This window comes from Solenopsis invicta, chromosome 10, assembly GCF_016802725.1.
Source record: "Solenopsis invicta isolate M01_SB chromosome 10, UNIL_Sinv_3.0, whole genome shotgun sequence".
NCBI classification, from domain to species: Eukaryota; Metazoa; Arthropoda; class Insecta; order Hymenoptera; family Formicidae; genus Solenopsis; species Solenopsis invicta.
The window spans coordinates 10,160,192-10,180,104 of NC_052673.1; the positions used below are offsets into that span (position 1 = coordinate 10,160,192).

The 19,913-nt window shown below is 38.5% G+C and overlaps 2 protein-coding genes across 3 annotated transcripts; both read right to left on the reverse strand.

Annotated features, from left to right (window-relative positions):
• Positions 1–1,015: 1,015 nt before the first annotated feature.
• On the reverse strand, positions 1,016–6,384 carry LOC105195061 (protein tipE). Of its 2 annotated transcripts, none has more exons than XM_011160282.3 (4): positions 6,065–6,384; positions 5,723–5,981; positions 5,369–5,536; positions 1,016–5,014 (listed from the first exon to the last, which is right to left on the reverse strand). In XM_011160282.3, the coding sequence occupies exons 1-4, from the start codon at positions 6,321–6,323 to the stop codon at positions 4,969–4,971; spliced, it is 732 nt and encodes a 243-aa protein (XP_011158584.1). In that variant the 5' UTR covers positions 6,324–6,384; the 3' UTR covers positions 1,016–4,968. The 2 variants fall into 2 exon arrangements, with proteins under 2 accessions (XP_011158584.1, XP_025993450.1); XM_026137665.2 differs by having other exon boundaries at positions 5,363–5,536.
• A 301-nt stretch (positions 6,385–6,685) lies between these two features.
• Positions 6,686–13,533, reverse strand: LOC105195070. The gene is made up of 2 exons (XM_026137661.2): positions 8,795–13,533; positions 6,686–7,430 (listed from the first exon to the last, which is right to left on the reverse strand). Exon 1 carries the CDS (start codon positions 10,143–10,145, stop codon positions 8,805–8,807), a length of 1,341 nt encoding a protein of 446 aa, XP_025993446.1. The 5' UTR covers positions 10,146–13,533; the 3' UTR covers positions 6,686–7,430; positions 8,795–8,804.
• Positions 13,534–19,913: the final 6,380 nt, after the last annotated feature.

The following is a 19,913-nucleotide window of genomic DNA, read 5'->3' on the forward strand; positions in this document are numbered from 1 at the left end:
TCATGGACTTATCTTGTGATTGTAAAGAGGAATCGCGCAATTTCCAGAATGTCGAGATATATAATAGCCAGACAGTAGAAAATAGAAATTGATAATCTCTTTTTTAACTTTCTGGTTTATTGCTGTTTATTTTTTTCTATGGAATATTGAGGAATAAGTAATTTTTTTGAAACTTATTTTTAAAATAATTTAATATAATTTTACATAAAAAAGATTTGCGAGCAACGTTTAGCATTTACTTGCACTTCTCTTAAATTGTATAACTCTAGTAGTATTTCAAAGGAAAGTGATACATTTTTTATTAACTGCTATGAATTAATATTCATAGCATAATTTTATAACGATTTTTATGTAGACGAGCAATGTCGACTCCAGTGCTAATTAAATTCTCTATCTTTGCTAGTCATCTCCGTTTTATAATCCCGATTATGAAAATGAGGGATCAATAAATAAAACATGCAAGCCATTTTCATTATGAAAATGTAAAATTGTTCTCTCATCATATATTATAAATTGTAAGCAAAAGTGTCTTGTGAAACACATAGTCACTTGATATCTGTTTTATCGATTTAGATTCATCCCCTCGATATCAGTCCAGTAGGGTGGAGTGTTAGTTCCGCTGGATTAACATTTCTACGTCCTTCAGAGCAAAAGGTCAAATGTCTTCGTTTAATGCTATGTAATCTTCGAATAATGCATGTGAAGATAGATTTTTCATGTAATACCACAGTTGGAGTACGATAGATGCAACGCGTCTAAGTTCCATTCTCACGATACCTTATTGACAGACTGAAAAATATTACAGATCACAAATTTTCGCTCTTTGGGAATGTTAGTCTTTAAAAGTATTCAGAAAGGCGAAGCTGTTGACATGAGCTTATTGATGTAAAATTTATTTTTGTGTGCTCTTTTAACTAAATTAATTTGTTCATCTCTAAAATTAAAATTTGTTCAAGTTATATCGAGAAACGTGTACCGACGGAATATGGAACTGGGGAAAATAATTTATCAGCGATTTAACAGAAAACGTTCCTTTTATATATTTTAGACGAACTCGTACAATCTCTTATATACAATAGTCCGTTTGTATCGCAGAGCGAGTATGTGATTTATATGTATATACACACCGTATATATATTATATACAATATTTATGATTCAGTAAGAAGCGGTGAACGAACTTTAGAATTTTTTCGAGTAGAGAGAAAGGAAGCGTCTCGAAGAGTATTTCCTAATTTATATTATAGACTTTTTTTTAATATGTAATAAAAGAGGCGAGGAAAGAAGAGAGGGAAATGATGTCAGCATGATAAATATCCGGTTACAATAAGTGCGAACACTATTATAGTAGCATTGTATAGGGGCCATACAATATGTAAAGATAATTATTGAACAATGCTCGTTTGTCGATCGAAGACAAACAGCATTGTTGATTTTCACATGACAGTTAAATCGTGTATGGAAATAGAATTCGCAATACCTCGTTTATTATCAATTCGTGCTCCGTTAGATTACTCAGTTAAAACCGCTTGAATTATTTACTCTACAATCATCCTTGCGTATAAATTATTTGAATTTACAATAGAATTTGTTTACCTATCTAAAAAGGGATCTCAAGCAAATATTGGCTTCTTGAAAATTTTTTTTCTCGATCATATGTACTTCCTATTTAATCTCCCTAACAATCTTCCAAGACCCAAAGCTGCTTTGAGACTAAATATTCTTTTACTCGCTAATTATGTACGTTTTATAAGTTTTCCTTTCTTATTGCATTAAATATTACACTAATATCAATTTTAATTCTTATTATTTGTCTCAAAATTGAATCGAAAAAACATTCAAGAACTAGAAGATTAAGACAATTCCAAAATTTTCATAGTTCTCTTTGCAAAACGAAATCTCCTACAATGCGGTGAGAAAAGTAATCCACTTGAGATCCCTGGTCTCTAACATATAAATATCTTCTCTCGCGATCGATGCTCTAAGAATGCTGCCTACAACGATTTGCGATCGGCTAGTCGAGCTAGCGAATTTAATTGGCACTAGAACCGATACGTGATGCGAAAGTTGTGCTTATACGCGAGTTACTGCTCCTCGATTGTCCGCGTAGAGCTTTCTTGGTGTTGCGCTTGAAAGCTTTGTATCACATAAGAGTTTTAATTCTAACTAAAGATGAAAAATTTCTCGATGGCTCGGTAGCGAACTACATGCTACTCTTGCGATTTGGGAAGCGTACGCGAATTTAATTTGCGCCGTCATTTCGTCGATTCGTAAGCGTCTTGAGCAAATGTTCTCGCAAAAAGGAGTGCGTGAGAAGAGAATTAGGAATTTCGATTTATAATATAATTCGATGCTCTACTAGTGTTTCAAATTAATACTTATCCGATTTCTAATTTTGATTATTCTTAAACATCGTATGTAAAATACAATGCAATTAAAATTTAGCATTGCCGTTTAAAATTCATTCAACTTGTATGACGAAGGTAGCAGCGAGGGAGAATCGAGTCGGACGAAATCGCGTAGTTAACACGAGATGAAATCGACGGACGTCCGCGATTTCGAAGACGATCGCGCAATCGATCGTAACGGAAACTAGACTAGCAAGCTTCAAGTGGGGAATGAGTGCCAAAACGTAGGGTCCATGGGAAATTGCTACCGCGTGGGAGCTCTTTCACTCTGGACACCTAGAGCAAGGCCGAGTAAGGATTCACAACCATACTAGATGTAGAGGGTTACGACATGATTTCCATATGCTTCGAAACAAACGTTATTAAAATCAATGTTTTATCAGGGCGCGGTGCTCTTCAAGTAATTACAAAGCGCAGAACTCAGTCAACGGCCGACAAAAATTATTTTGAGAGATATAAACTAATTAATATTCTAGCCATAGCAATTTTTTAATTTATTTCAAATATTCAAATTATTTAATGCATATTCGATAATTATTTTAGGCATTTTTCCGTTTTTTTACTCTTCAAGTAATTACAGCAAAATTATCAATCGAAAAAAATGATTTTGAGAGATATCAAGCAATTAACATTGTAACCATAGCAATTTCTCTTCATACGTTATAATGAATTTATACATTGAAATAATTTAATACATGTCCAAAAATCGTTTCATGCGCTTCTACGTTTTATTTTAATGGCATCCTAGACTAAAGTTACTAATTATTATCTGCATTAATTTATTTGAAGAACTTAGCAATTATGTTTAATGGAATAAATGCTATTGAGCGATTTGCAAGCATTCAATTCAGGATAAACGATGTCGTTTCGTAGCTTACGGAATATAGTTCGCACGTCCCTGCAAAAAATTTAACTTAAAAGTATTTATTGTTATATTTAGCCTATAAACTATGCGCACAATGCGTACCAGCGTTCACGTGCGTTTTATGCGTTTAATACACGCTTATCATTATTATTATTTTTTTTGTATATTTATATAATATATCTTCTCTCTTTGACTATAGAATCCACGACGTGACTTGCGTCCGCGTACAAAATTCGTAACAACTCTTATATCGATTTCGATAGAATTACGATCGGTAGTATTCACAGGCTTAACTTACAGCCTAGTCTTAACCTACGTTACTTGGTGCGGAAGCGGATTTTGAAAGCAAACCGCGTCACTTGCTTCACTTCTTTCTTTATAAAGCACTTTCGTAAACTCCATTCATTACATTGCCTTTGTACTCTTCTCAATATCAGCAATAATTACGGATAGCTCTTTTCCTCTAATAGAATTTCTACAAAATGTAATTGTGATTTTATTTTATTTTTATACGAGATGAAAAGCTTTCCAGAGCTTCCAGAGTATGACTCTTATATGGCCCTACCTTAGAGCATTAAAAAGTATATATAAAGAAGCCACTGCTCGATCTACTTAGAAAAGTAACCACAATGAGAGGCATGAATGGAACATTAAAATATTAGCGGTTTTGGAAAACCACGTGATTTAGTGTAGCGAGTAACGCGATTGGCCTAATAGGAGTCCGCATTGGAGTCTGTTTCTTCAACTCGACGGTGAGCGAAGATATTGCGCTCGAGCCTGCGGCTCGTACTTCTTTCATCAATACTTCATGACTTCGACTTATCGTCACACGGGCAGCTTATGTGACCTCAGTCGTAATTTCGCGGCTACGTAGCTTAATCTAAACCCGATGCTGCTTGCAAAACCTAATCTGTGCCGTTTAAAAACTATTGTACTGCTTAAACTTTTATCACGTAAGTAGGAAGGCGCGCCTTTATCACGATTGAGCTCGAAACACACGGAAGTACATAGTCACCGTTTCTTAATTGCTTCATTTGAAACCACTTCCGCAATTAATCTACAAGATCTTATACATTGCCGAATAATTTAGCGAGCGTCAACGCATCGCGTTAGCATCCAATGTATTATAAATAAAATTAATTTGTATTAGTAACGTATCATATTGCATACCACAATATTATTTTCCGCGTGTTTCGAGCCACATTCTCTCGTACCGAATACTGATAGATAATTGAAAAATCCGAGTTCTCGTATATATTCATGGCCCACTTTACATCATAAATTTAAAGTATATTCTTTGCGCAAGCGATCTTTTTTCGTTTGCTGATTAGTCGGATGGAACTGACGTCACATTTCTTTAGAGCAAGTGCATATAATTAATCTCGGTGCAATTGAGAAAAAGAGATGGAAAAAGAGAAATATTGTTATGTCGCTGGTATATAACCCGAGCGAACATTTGTTAAAAGCACAAGTCAGATTTAAAGGGCGAAAAGTCGGATGCATTGTTAAGTTTTAGTAAGTGAACTCGATAGAAGGCGACAACAACGGGATCCATTTTTTTTTCTGCTCGTCGCAAATTTTTTTCCTGAGCGCTGCTATTGCTCGCTTAAATTTAGAAAGTGAAGTACGCTGGAGCCATTCGGAAATTATTTCGCTGGGATCACTCCCGCGCCGGGGGGTGAGCCCTTGGTAGCAGTCAGTACTCCTCTTCGTCTTCCTCGAATTCATCCTCTGCCAAAATGCTGCAAGAACAAAAAGAAATCAACAAAGAGTTACAAAAATGGAGACGAGAGTGAACGATGTGACAGTCACAGCATGAACGAAAGAATTACTTTGAGAATTGAAGTCATATTATACTCAATAATATTCAAAAGTCAGAAATCAAAGAAAGATATATATATATATGTGATATGATTTAAAAAAATAATGAGTTTAATTCGTCTCATTCAACCCTTAATTTTTCAATGTTTGATTTACGGTATTTGATTGCTTTTCTTGACAATCATAGCGATTATATAACAGTCTTCAAAGTAATTCCGTAAATAAAACACAAAAGTTCTGCTAACCCATATCGGGTACTGCATACATACACTTACTCTTCCTTTCTAGCATACTTGTCCATGAGATTGCGACTCGATCCGCCGCAAGTCTTATTTATCGGCGGACAGTACCAGTAGCACAGTACGCCGACCGTCACGATGAACACTACTATGGGCACGATCAAGGCCAGCACCAAATGCCTCAGATTCTCATCCCACGAATACCTGCGGACACAAGATAACGGGCTATGCTCTCTGCTAAAGAGATAGGCGGTCGTGCAAATAGATATGATTCCCTAAATGCAAAAAATGACGTCTATGTTTTATGCGAAAAGCAGGATAACGCACTGTATTTTGTACTGATCGTTGATGACGTGTTGATGGGACCGTACATCACCTCACCGATCATACCTTGCGACAACTGTCTCCGGATTCGTTCTGCTGTAATAACAGGGAAATATCTTCCCCATATTTTCGTAGGCGTACTTCTTCGCGAAATTGGAACAGTTGACCGTGGGCGGGTAGCCGCAGCCTTCCGTGTTCACGAAGAACTTGGTGTCGGTGACGTCCCACGGCAATGAGCCCAACGGCTTCGCCATGTACTCCTCGTACAGGAGTTTGGTGTAGTTGACTTTGATTTGGTGACAACGAAGCGCAGCGCTGGTACAACCTACGACGATAACAACGATATCAATGATTACATTCGAACGGTGTGTGTACTAAACGCAAACATAAAAGGGATTGAGGATTCACCTTCCCTGCAGCTCGCCCACGAACAGTTCTTCAACCCTTCCGCGTATACGTGGCCCGTCGTGACGCAGGCGACCGGATGCGGTGAGAAGTCCGCCAGGATGGTAGTTATCGCCGGCTCGACGACGAACGGAATCAGGAACAGGAAAGCGAAGACCGCGAGGATCGCCGTCGTGCCCATGCAGAGGGAAGTGTAAAACTTGGCCTTCTCTATCAGAGCGCCGATCTTGTTGGGCTCTTCCACCCCCTCCTGAACCCCCATTATCACCGTCGATTCGTCGGAATCAATGATTGCGGCTTTTTGAGGGTCGTGAGACCCTACTCGCGATCTATATAGAAGTTCCTCGGAAGATGCGGACGGCCACGATTCACGTGGCCGTTCGGGGCTCGTTTGAAGAGACGTGATTACGGTCCACTTACGACACGTCGATTCATACTGTGGTTCTTTCTTCCCCGATGGCTGCACAGCAAGAGAAGAAATAATTTTCCTCGAACGAGAAGGAAATACTAAGTGATCTACAATTTTGATGAAAACGACTTGATTTATTTAAGAATTAAAAACTTGCGAAACTTGACAAGATGTAATATAAAATAATCAAACAATTAATCTAGGAACTTGCAAAATTGAACAGGATATAATGCAACGAGGATAATCGAGTAACGATAATTCGAGAATCGACTATTCAAATCGAATTTAGATTTGAATTGGTTATAAGATTGTATTAATTTAGAAAATTCTAAGCTTTAAACGTGAAGCTTCTTGAGATGAAGGTCTTCGAGTAGGCCGACTTTCGTCAATATCGCTAGGTTGCTCGCGTCAACGTTCGTACTTCCGGTTACGATGAGTTGTTGGATCGTTATGTAAGCAGGCTATCGAGAGCTCGTCTGGAGTCGATCATCCATCAGCAAGGCGCGCCTCTTGATTGTTAAACTTTATTGGTCACGGCAAATCAATCAGAAAAGGGGAACTTTTAAAAGCTACAAATGTCACGTGTGGAAAAAACGCCAAGATCGAGTAAATCTTTTCTCTTGAGTCGTTATTTTCTTCAGAACGAGAGAATCGTGCGCAATTTGATATCGTAACAACACCTGCTCGCGTCACATAAGCATGCGTGTGCGGTCTTTCAAATATTTAGTGCAGGCAGTGCGAGTAGATAAATTCTTCTTGATCTCTTTGTTGTCTGACCGCTCCCTCTTGCCTCGTTCTCTTGATACTTTTGCAGGAATGTGTACGTGTTGCTTTTTGGTTTTATTAAATTGCAAGATGAGAATTTTTTATCACGCGTTCCCCCCCTCCCCACACCTCAGTAATGCCCGCGCAGGGAGAATATCGACTGACGAGCCGGACTCTCCTCCAGGAGGGGAATGCCTGTTAACACAACATTAAATTTTGTATTGCAACATTAATAGAAGTGCTTGCAGTTGTCTATCAGTGAATAACTCGCAAGTTTCTCTTTTCAATTTTAATAAGCTTTGGACTTTGTAGAATAGCTCAAAATAAATAATAGCTTCTTACATAAGAAGCGTGCTTTAATACAGATTTCTCGAATAATACGTCTGTTCAAAAATCATTTAAATATCTTTCTAAACGGTAAACAAAATAATTGGTTCATTCTTAATTGACTTTAATAACGTCGATTGAATTTGTAATTTGAAAAATACAAAACAAAGCTACATCACTCTGTGCCTCTAGCAACACGAAAACAAGTGCATCTTTTACATCTTTAATGCAATAGTGTTTCTAAAAAGATTAAATTTTATTTCTCTAAGTATATTATATGTACAAATATACACAAAGCACATCTCGAATGTGTGCTTCTTTTTGAAGGTACTTTCCCTAATTTATTTACAGACAAAAATTTAATCAAAATTTATGAAAATGCATGTTTTTTAATTGTTCTTAATGAAATATTTATTTTAGATTTTTTATCACATCCACAATTTTTTTTATGATTATGACAGCGACATTTTACCAAGAATTAAATACGTTTTTAAGTACATAAATGTTAAATGCGTTTTGCTCTTTGTTTTCAGAAAAACATGTCTCTTATCTTGACATACTCTACTCCAAAGCTCGTGTTATCTTTTCTCGATAGAAAGATAAAAAGAAAATATTTTAGAGAATAGTGCAGCGTTGGAAAAATAATTCAATTCACATATTATGTTACTTTAAGTCTAATTTTATTAAAAATTTTACTAAAATTACAGTTTATTTATATCATGCCATGCCATTTTAATTATGGTTTAAGCTAAGAAATTTACACAATGATAAGAATCATTAATTATAAAAATTATTATTATTACAATGATCACGCAAGATTATTGAAATTTCGATTGAATAACAGAGAAAGAGAGAGAGAGAAAGAAAACAGAAAGAAGAAAGTATGATTTTTACTTAGTTTACACTTTCGTTACGCATATCAAGTACTACATTTCGAGCAAATCCATCGCTTGATACGTTTGGTATAAGTAAGCATATTAAGCGATTTGGTACGGATATAGTACGCGTATTAAGATGCTCGGTGTAAACTAGGTATTCGTATATGTTGATAATTACATCGAAGTCGGATGAGAGAAAAACTGAAAATTACATAAAATTAATTTATAAAAAAAAGTATGTTAAACTACAAGAATCGAATTAAACACCTTTTGTGACGTGAAAAACTGATTAGGGCGATGTAACTAATTAACACCATGCGTCAGCAACTATTTTCTGCCGAAAACATGTCTTACGTGACGGATCTCAGAGCGCCATAACGGAGTCTCCTCCGCCAGCATCCCCTAAATTGCCCGACGCGCTTCTCTCTATCGAGACCAGCGTGCCGGGCGTGCCCTTGAACCTCATTTTAGCGTCGTCCCCGACGACGACTGTTCTCTGACAGAAGATCAGAGTCAGACAGCTGACGACAAACAGAATACTCGGTAGAATTAACGCGATCAAGAATTCTTTATAGGTCGTTTCTAGATTGAACCGCGACACGACAATCTCCGTGTTACCCTCGGCGTAGTAACACGGAAATCTAGCACGTGCGTTATGATCGGACCCGTCCTTCCCGTACTCGTGTAGGAAATCTTTGCACTCGTCCCGAAGCGTGTTCACGCATCCCTCGAGGTTGATCAACAATTTACTCTCGTTGGCGATGATCAGGGTGTGCTCCGGTGGCGCGACTAACTGTTCTTTGTCCAGTGGCTTCGTGGCGAATATATTTAGGTAGGACAGGTACGTGAAATTCGTCAGATCGGTCAGCAGATCTTTCTCCAATACGGAACCGTTGATGCAGTCCACCGCCTCCACGCCCAACGTGGAATTGAATATCCCGTAGCAGGAGGCCATCATGACGTCGCCACGATCCTCGTGCCAGATCTCGCGATTGGTCATCACGTCTATAGCTCGTTCGCACTGACTCAGATATACCTTGTCGCCGCTAAGGAGAATCATGTTCTTGTTCCTGGTCGGGATATCGACGCACCTGCGATCGCAGTTGTAGGGGGTGCGTATGCGCTCGCAGGTGCCACGATTACAATTGAACAAGCCGTCTATGTCTATGCAGGTGATCTTGCCGCGACGACCGGAACACTTGAGGGGCGGATCCGTGTCGTGGAACATGCACTCGAACGCGTCGGTGATGTTGATGCAGGTGCCCGCGGAGCAATTGAACGTGCCGGTCAGATTGCGGCACTCGTCCGCGATGCACTTTGACTTCTTCGCGTTCTCCTGATCAATACCGTAGCACGTCTTGTTCGTCGTGTTCGTACAGTTCGCTAGTAGGATCGTGGATCCGTTTCTGCGTAGGTTCACGTGGATCTGCACGCAAGGCCCGGAGGTCTTGGATAGACACCACTCGCCGCAGCTACCCCAATCGCAATTGTCGGCGTTCACCGCTCGAATCGTCGTGCACATCACGGGCACCTCGGTGATGCCCGATTGAAACGCCCGTCCGCTGGGCATGTAAATCGCGACCGTTAGATACACCAACGCGACCGAGGATAGCACCATCGTCATCTGGCAGATGCAGATCGTGCCGCAGATACGGCCATCCTGCGGCGGTATCACCAGATTCTCCACCGGAACTGGCTTCGGCATCCTGCTCCGATTGGACTGCTCGCTTCACCGATCGATTGTCTACGTGCACTTGTTCATTCTACACAGGCAGTAGCGTAACTGGTGTTCGTAAAATAAACACGTTGTTTATACTCGCTCGAATAGATTGGAGTAGACTCGACGATGATTTACCAACTGTTGTAGAGTCTACAAATCAGTCGTCAGAGATTCTTAGTGTTTCTCTTCAACAATATTGTCGGCATTTGTAGAGGCGACGGATCACTCCTGAGTTCTCTCTAACATCCCGATAAGATACGCCGAATAAAAGTGTTCAAAACGTGCATATCATTATTGTTACGGCTGTTATGTAAACCAAAACTGCACTCCTACCGATAAATCCCGCAACACTCGTATCGAAATGGGAAACGGTAAATTACTTTAACAACGGCGAGTTTTATCAATCAGAGTGGACTCCCGAGCGTTTCAACCACCAAAATTCAAGCGGTTGATACTCTCTTTGACGGCACTAGCTTTCTACATCTTGCAGAGTTAGCGCGTCGTGAGAACCGTTCGTTGCAAACATTCCGTCGACACACCACAAACACGAGCAGAAACGGCCCAGCCTTCTACCTCGACTTTTACGTTTACGGTATCGCAGAATCGCAGAATTCATCGAATCCTGTCCCACGCGAGAGTGCGAGCGCGCGTTTGCATCATCGGTATTCCACGTCAGAGGTTTCCACGCGCGTGAGTCTCTCCTTTTTGCCGCAGGACGAGTCCACCCGCGCGCATGTTCTGTTCCGATCCTCGTGCAGCCGACGGAACCCTCGCGCGAAGACGCGCATTGATCGCGGCGTCGCGCGACTGCGCGTCGCCGGACTGCAACGGTGTCGTGAGCGTTACCGCAATTGACGTCACGTACCACGAAGACGTCGAAGGGATGAAGATGCAGGGTGATCTCCAGAGATGGCGGGTTCCGACCGATTCGGACCAGCTGGTCTCAATTTTTCTAAAATTTTTTTCGCGAATCACCAGACAATGATGCAACTTGGAGAACATATAGAATGCTAACTTTTGAATAAGACGTTTGATCACGTTCTTTTCTTGATTTTGAGACAGGATTCATGTAAAAGTACTTAAACTGAATTCAATTACGTTTTTTGAAAAACTTTTGTTCTAAATTGAAGACTGGGCCGGCAAGGGGTTGAAGATATCAATCGTTTTCATAGGAAAACTCTAAAGGTAGCCACGTGCGAGGGATCACAATAAAATTGTCGTTGAGAATAAAGTGGGTTAAAGCAAAGTTCATAATAATTCCCAGCTGCATTCGTCTACTGTGGCCTATACGTTTATGCATTGCGAGTGTGATGGCCTATGCAAAGTGTTTCTAACAATAAGAGGTCTAGGTGTAACGACAAAACTAGGTCGACAACCATCCGTTTCCAATATGCACTCCATTAAAATGATCGGCAATACCGTGCGCGGTGTAACTTTGCCTTTATCTTCCGTGTTTCTCCAATTGTAATCTAAAAAAAAAAAAACGACAGGGAAACTGCAACGTGACTTTTATTTTACATTGATGTCTTGTGATCTCGTGGATCAATGCTGGAAACAATTTCCGTTCTAAAAGGAAAACTGGTATATCAGTCGTAAACTTTTATACGTGTCCTCTCTAATATCGAGGCACATCGTTTTCCCCAAGATCCACATAAAATACTTTATCTCTCGCAAATATGCAGTGTAATTTCCTTTCTGAATTTTCTACGTTATTGACATTACACGTCGTAAACAAAACACTCTTCTGACGGTCACAAAAAAATGTTTTTGAGAGTCCTCATTGGGAGTCGGTGTTTTTTTCGATTCGTAACGAAAAAAAAAAAAAAATGGAACCGCCGTGATATCGTGACACAGTTTCGCTAACGACCTTCGCAACATGTGGCAGCTTAACCAGAATGGAAGGAAGCGAGAATGAGAGAACACAGAAACGCTGACAAAATGCGAGCGAGGGTGTGTAAGGAGTATGAGGCTTACAGTGTTCGCAGTGTAATTTTATCGAGCGCCGGAGCGGCTTAGACGGTGTGGCGCCTCCGTTTTATGCGGTTTTCCACCGATACATAATACACACGCGTCCGTCTATCCATTTGCACGGAATCACGCAACTTGAATCGTGTCAACATCAATTTTTTCGTATCGATCGGCACGGAAAAACACGAGCGATCTCGGCGATAATTGTCTTGTATGTTTGTGCATTTTTCATGAGGCGAAATTGAAAATCTGTAAAATAATTCGTACATAGAAGTATTCAAACTAGAGATGTATGCCTCGATAAACAAGAATAGAGACGACCGAGAATTCTTCGGGGATTGAAACTGCCAATTTCCGTGAGCGTTCAAGTGGAAACATGGTGGACTTTTGTAAAATAAAGGTCTCCGTTGTAACACGTTTTTAATGGAAGCTTACAGTTGGAGTTTATAAATATACATAGATAAGTCCAGATATACATTGTAACGGTAGAAAATGCGCATCAATATCATGCAGTATAATTGTGCGATTCGATCGAATCTTAAATGAGGTCGACTGGAATAGCGTTTGTCGCGTCTCTGCGGCTCACCTGAGAATCGATCACCTGGTTTTAAATTATTCAGCGCAAAGACCTTTCGCGACACGGGCATATTTCCGTATGTATTCTCAATCTACCTGTGGACCAGCGTAAACGTCACCTCTATCACTCGGTAATATTCCACTTACAGCGATATTACAGAACATGTTTTACATCTAGTTACGAGGGCTGTAGATACTTATCTATAATATTCCCACATCTATTGCCACAACCATGTATGATATATGAATCGCTGCGCGTTTTGTCATGCGACGGGAAATAAAGTAGCAATAAAAGAATTACGTAATATCAGGAACGTTACGATAATATCGTTTAATAGCGAGGACAATATCGAATGCTGATCTATGCGTTTAAGTCTCTTTCTTTCTTTTAAATAAATTTTACGAGCTCTGTAAATATCATAAACGTTCAATAAATATTTTATATCGAGGAGAAAGGCACGTATTTGATTTTTCATTCAATCAAACAAACGAACGCATGATTGACACGTGTTGTAACCAAGAATGAACGATCGATCGCGCTATGATTGACAATATACTCTGGATTTGCCAAACTCGACTATAACTCGGTTAATTTCATTCCATTATAATTTAATTTCTCGTGACGCAAAAAAAGGGGGAGGAAGATTCTTTCCGGTGGAAGAGAAAAAAAATTCCGTACTGTTACCTCGCAGTAGAAACGTAATTACGCAAAGCAGATTAAATGGCACGGTCTACTCCGCGATTGCAATTTTTACTTTGCGCTGGCACTATTTTAATCTTCTTCCTCTTCAGAGGAAGATACAGTCACCGAAACATTTATAAAAAAACTTATTACCTTCTTCTCACGCGTTGCGTCGTTTCTTTCTTGCGACAGAAAGAAAGAGAGAAAGAGAAAGCGCGTGAATCATGTTCACTGAAGACACACGTCATTGAAATTATCCGTGTCGTATCTCAAACTTTCTCGCCGAATTTGTAACGACTCGCGAATCCACGAATCCACTAACCGATCACCACTAACAGAGCACATTCTCGGAGGATACAGAACATGCGAGAACTCATTGCTTTCCTGCTCACTGATCAGCAGCCGGCAGTAGTGTCGTCGCGGATTCGCGCGACACGCGGTGCAAGCCGAACGAACGGCAAGATGCGTGAGATACGTACGATGCTCGGGCGCGCGTTGAAGAGAGTCGTGGGGGTAGTTTCGCCAAGAGACAATCACCTGTCAGACACTTGTCATGCGTTGTTTACGGGTGGCGGGCCTCGTCGTGGCGCGGATCCGCCACCTGCTCGCCGAGGGGATGCTACGCGCTCAGAGTCCGCGCTCCCTCGCGGGGTGAGAACGGTCGGAGTTCGCGCGCGGAACTGCGCGGGGTTGCGTCCGGATCTTCAATCTGTACTTACGCAATGGTGGGACGACTCGCCGTTCCGGTATAAACCGTAGAAAATCCACTTTCCGCAGTCTCGTCTGGTCTGCCGAGGGAAACAAATATGGCGGTGCGGCAGTCGTACTGGAGCTGCAACGGCTCCACCTCGCAGTTACCGTATTGTACCACAAAATCAATACATCGCGTTGCTACCAACACCATCGTTTTGTCATCGCGAGCAAGCCGCGGCGCGGCGGCACGCACATCCACGCTCTCGTGCCGGCGAACCGCCCACGCGTCGATCGGCGGGCGCCTCATCACGACGATTGTGGGAGTAAAAGGATTGACCTGAATGGGAATCGGCAGATCATCTGATACACCCCGCTCACCAACCCACGCCGGACACCGAATTCCCTTCCCGCCCGCGTTCTGACTTTGTCTCGACTTTGCTTTTCATCGGTTCGGATCGATGGCGAATCTCTCTCCGTAAAAAAAAGAAGAATAAAAAACGACGATCCTCTCTGCTTTGACGTCACGAAGAACGGTCTGGGAAATAAAGAGTCGTAGAAGATCGATCGATCTCCTTGTTTCTTAAAGCTTGGCTCCGCTGGCTCACTGATTCAATTATGGGGCTCGCAGAAACTCGTTACACGCAAGAATTCTAGGAATGTCCTAATTACCCACCCCAATCCCGGATTGTCGACTGTCTTCTTACAATTAGATTGCCTCAATGTTCTCTTGAGTGTCTATTACTGAGAACATATTCAGGATAGGAATCGACGGCGGGTTGCACGTGGGTTAAACACGTGTAGCTAATTTCGAGCGTGTCGTTAATTTAGTCGGAATTGTGAAAAGGGGATGTTAAGATTGCATCGTACAGACGCAGCGCCGGCTCGTCCAAGAGATATATTTGCATCCTCTCGTGTGCGCATTCATGGCCATAAATAGAAACGGCGTCCGATATCTCCAATAATCCATCCCTTCGGCTCTTCCGTATTTCGAGCTCTCTGTACAAAAATGTAGCGCCGAGAAGCTCAGATATTAATGCAAATGTATATTTTTGACTCTTTATTATTAACTTGAGAAATTGCCTTTATTCTTTCGGTTTGCAATAACATTCTATTTATAACAACGTCAAGATATAAGATGTTATATCATTTTATATCATGTTGTATTGTAAATTAAAACATAGATTTACATACATACATACATACATACATACATACATATATATATATATATATATATATATATATATATATATATATATATATATATAAATCGCTTGTACTTTATTTGTTGATTCTCACGTATTCAACTGATAAAAGCAATCAACATAATTTTTTTTTACAAGAGAGAATCTAATTTTAAAACATTTTAATATTAAATTTAATTTTAAATAGTCGCCTTATACATACATATATATATATATATATATGTGTGTGTGTGTGTGTGTGTGTGTGTGTGTGTATGTATAAGGCGACTATTTAAAATTAAATTTAATATAAAAATGTTTTAAAATTAGATTCTCTGTTGTAAAAAAGAATTATGTTGATTGCTTTTATCAGTTAAATACGTGAGAATCAACAAATAAAGTACAAGAGATTTATTACAATCTTATTGTCACAAAATCGGATTACCGTAAAATACATGGTTATATAATCAGATATTATTCCAATGTAATTTCTCTCTACATAAATCGATTTTATAATAATAAAATTGTAATAGCACTGATTACTTTACCTTTATTAGTTTAAAAAAATTAATCATAAGTGTATTTTGTATATATATATATATATATATATATATATATATATATATATATATATCTTTATAATTTATACCCATATACATATAGGGGATATACCCACATCTTTTTATAACTATACTATACCCATAAATAATAAATAGAGGGTAAATTATATGCTAAGCTATTATGCTAAGTTAAAAAAAAACAGCCAAATAGTGAACGAAAAGACGTTTTATATATAAAATGTAATTTAATCTATTATAAAATGAGTAACGTACATGTTTCGGCTATACATAGCCTTTTTCTGCGTTAAGATAGTGTAAAGTATAATTTAATTGAATTACACACATATAAACTTGAAAATGTTACACATCGATAAAATATTATGAACGTTGAACTACAATCTTGAAAGTATAAATAATACAATACGGACAAAATTGATTGCACCCATAAAATTTCACATTATTTTTATATCATAATTTCATTAAATCATTCGAAAGTTCTGTAACTATTTCTATGATCCTGACCTTGTTTATTCTGTGTCGTCGTTCAATATATACCTTTATTGATACTGAGGCTTTTTAATTCATTTTTGCCAAAACAAAAAGTTCAACTGGTATCGATTCGTACAAATCTAATAATTAACAAAAACTTGGCAGCGTCATTTACATTCGATATGGCACAAAAACAGACGATAGAGAAAATTGGCCTATATTCATTGGCCATCGGCCAATTTTCAGTGGGACCGCTAACGAGAAGGTCGAATCAGTCTAGAACTATCCCTGGTAACATCGTTAAAGTCAATCCGTTTCACTATGCTAGTGTGGCAGTCGTGCCATGCCGCCGATAAAGAGGGATAGTACAATAGCTTTAGTATCACCTAAGGTGTCGTACAAAGATTACATAAATTATTTACACAAATCTTTTTCACGTAGACAATATAAGCAAAATAAATTATTACATGCAATGTAAATTTTACATTGCACTATTATTTTCTTATCTGTGCGTTCTGTTATTGTCACTTCCAAAAATTCTCTTGTTGAGATTAATGGTAACAGGAGTTTAAAGCTAAAGACAATATATACTTCATGCTCGTTATTGTTTACATTAATGTACAACATAATTTGAAAAGCTATCACTTCTTTTATTTAAAATAGAGTTAATATAAATTCTAATAATCTAAAAATAAGATAAAGTAATTTCTTCGTCTAGATAAATTTATACAATCATAAACACTAATAATATTAAAAATCAAAAAATATAACGGAATATAATTTTCTATTTTTGATGGAATCTAAATCCTCGACAATGAGATTATTGTTTACATAGATGTATACATATAAAACATAGTTTATTATATACATTTAGCATAGATTCTTTATATTTTACGCATAAATGCCCAACCCTGCTATGGCCTGCACGATTATTTAAGTGAACGTTTTCATTCGGAAAATATCACACGAGCAAAGGGTTTTAAATCTCTAGAGAGAAAGATAATGTGTTGCGTTTTTCATTAGTCACAATTAAGTATTCTATAATTTCATATTACAACACGTTCGTGGAAATATAACGCTCTCTTTAATAATTAGTTTCTATTGAAATGACTTCTACGCTCGTTTGGGAATTATCATTTTTCAATTATATTAAATTACAGGATCTCTGTAATCATTCCCATTAACATATGAGACTAATCTTGAAAAAGGTAAAACGTGTACCTTGATTAAAAAATTTAACCCAAAAGTTTAGCCTATTAATTTTTAACAATAAATATAAATTAGTAGAATGATGGATCGTAATGTATAACGAACTATAAGCAGGTTGAGCTTTAGATATTGCATTCAAGTCGAGAGCACTTTGCGCTCAGGAGCATTCAGTTCTCCATCTTAATAAAGAGAGTCGACGATGTCCTCGATTGTATGAGGGAAGAATGGACTAAGAGCGATATAAGATTTTTATAAAAATCTCTAGACCTACTCAACTCCATACTTCAATGTAGAAAATTATGAAACTGTTATTAATATTTTTGAAAAACAGACACTTACCAAAAGTAAATAAATATTGATTTTTATTAATTTATTTTATGAAACATCGCCGATAATCGCATCTTTCTTCCTTTATACAGTCAACTCGTTTTTCCTTTCCAATCAAAAGCAAATTCCGATTTCTAAATTTAAAATGTAATTGCTAATCTTGATAATCGCGAAATGAAAATCGTGCTTTACATTTTGCAGCCATTGCGACGCAAAGTGTCGAAGAACGTACAATAAACTCGCCGTGTTAATGGAAGCTGTTGCGAAGGATGTCGGTTGACATCCTTCTTAAAAGCGTTTACACAATTTCAGCGACGTGACAGAAGCTGCATTATGCGGTAACTGATGCTTTCGTCGTCGCCAGACGGAAATGAATATTGAGACCCGTTCGCCGATCGTCTGGTGTCGTTCTTTACGTCACGTAATAATGAATCGCGATAATAATATCTCTCCGAACCATCTGGAAAAATAGCATCTAGGAGATGTCAGAGTACTTATTAACGAACGTGTACTTGAAATAAGTTTGTGTCACTTATTTCAAGAAACCATCGGCGATAGATAGAATCAGCCATCTCTTGCAAAATTTATGCGCCTTCTAGATGAAGCGAACTTCAGTGAGGGACTTAACTTCGTTTCGGTGACTTCGTCACTGTTCCGAACTCCAACTAGACCACAGCGCTTATTGGTCTTCCTTCTTAAACCCTAAGGATATCAGTACTTGGCCGACAGGTAGAAAGGAAAATGCAGTTGGCGTGTAAAGAAGATGTAACGCTCTCTTTGTCGTATATCTTCTTTCAATGTGACGCTTTTCTGAGATATATAAATTTGTTTTACTGTAGAAAAATATATGCAAATATTATTTTAGAAACAAATCTTGATGTCAATTTTATAAAAAATGTGCTTTGATCAATATATCGAATGTCCATGTTAAATTTTACATGAATAATTGAATAAGCTTCTCAGCCGAGTAACCGTAGTTGTTCTCTAATAAAAAAAATCTTTATATTGAACAATTCGCATCTCAAAATAAGAATCTCCGTTTCGAGCATCCCATTCTCTTAAAGACAGAATTTCAAGTAACGATATAAATACACTGTAAGTATGGATCTAGGAATTCGAAAAGAAAGCACACACACACACGTTGATCGTAATGTTGGAAGTGATAACAAAGTTTCTGTTATTTTCCACAATGTGCAAGAAGAAATCCATGATTCGATTCACGTTCAGTTCCTTCCAGACTTAATGGCAACATGTTATCCTTATTTCTCGACCGATTCTTCGAAATTCTCGGATCGATGACAGAACCGTTTCTCGAGGGTGGTGCATTAAATATATAATAAGAAACAGGGTAAAAGAGAGAGGATACACAGGGAAGACAGATAGCAATGTCAGAAATAGAAATCGTTAAGATAATTTTAATACAAGAACAGTCAATAATTGTATCGTAAAAGAGAAAAGATGCAAAAATAAAAAAAATCAATTTGTATTTCTCCTCCATTAAAAATTTTTAGAAACTAGTACGACTTTCAAAGTTCCGTTATATTGAGTATCTTGATTTAAATGTGCATTCTTTATGATATAAATGAGAATTATATATAGTTTATTATACATTTGAAATTTGTAATCAAAACGAAATCATATTACGACGTGTCAGGTTATCAATTTTTACGTTTTCCTTTCTTTCACGATTTAAAAATATGAAAAAAAAATTTAAAGAAAGAAAGTTAAATTGAGTTAGGGGAAAGAAAGAAAAAACACGAGACAAAGATATGTGTATTCGTGCAAAGTTCGTGGAACAGTTATAACGATATAAATCGGCGGACAGTGCGCCGTCCGACAAGACGGTAGGAGCAATAAATTGCACGTCGAGGTAATCGCGAGAAAAAAAGATGCGAGGAGCGGCTTCGAAGAAGAGGGAACGCAATAGCCTACGGGGTCCGCTCCGGACGACGGCGATGCTTCGCGTCGTCGTCGTCGTCGTCGACGGTGGTGGCGGCGGTCGATGCTACGAGATACCGTCGTTGGCGCTGGCATCGCTGGAAAATAAGCTCGCCCGAAAGCTCCA

Coding starts and splice junctions, on each gene's coding strand:
- LOC105195061 (XM_011160282.3), bottom strand. CDS start 6,323: ATGGGGGTTCAGGAGGGGGTGGAAGAGCCCAACAAGATCGGCGCTCTG. Junction 5,982..6,064: donor GTGGGCGAGCTGCAGGGAAG/GTGAATCCTCAA, acceptor TTATCGTCGTAG/GTTGTACCAGCGCTGCGCTT. Junction 5,537..5,722: donor CCGGAGACAGTTGTCGCAAG/GTATGATCGGTG, acceptor TTGTGTCCGCAG/GTATTCGTGGGATGAGAATC.
- LOC105195070 (XM_026137661.2), bottom strand. CDS start 10,145: ATGCCGAAGCCAGTTCCGGTGGAGAATCTGGTGATACCGCCGCAGGAT.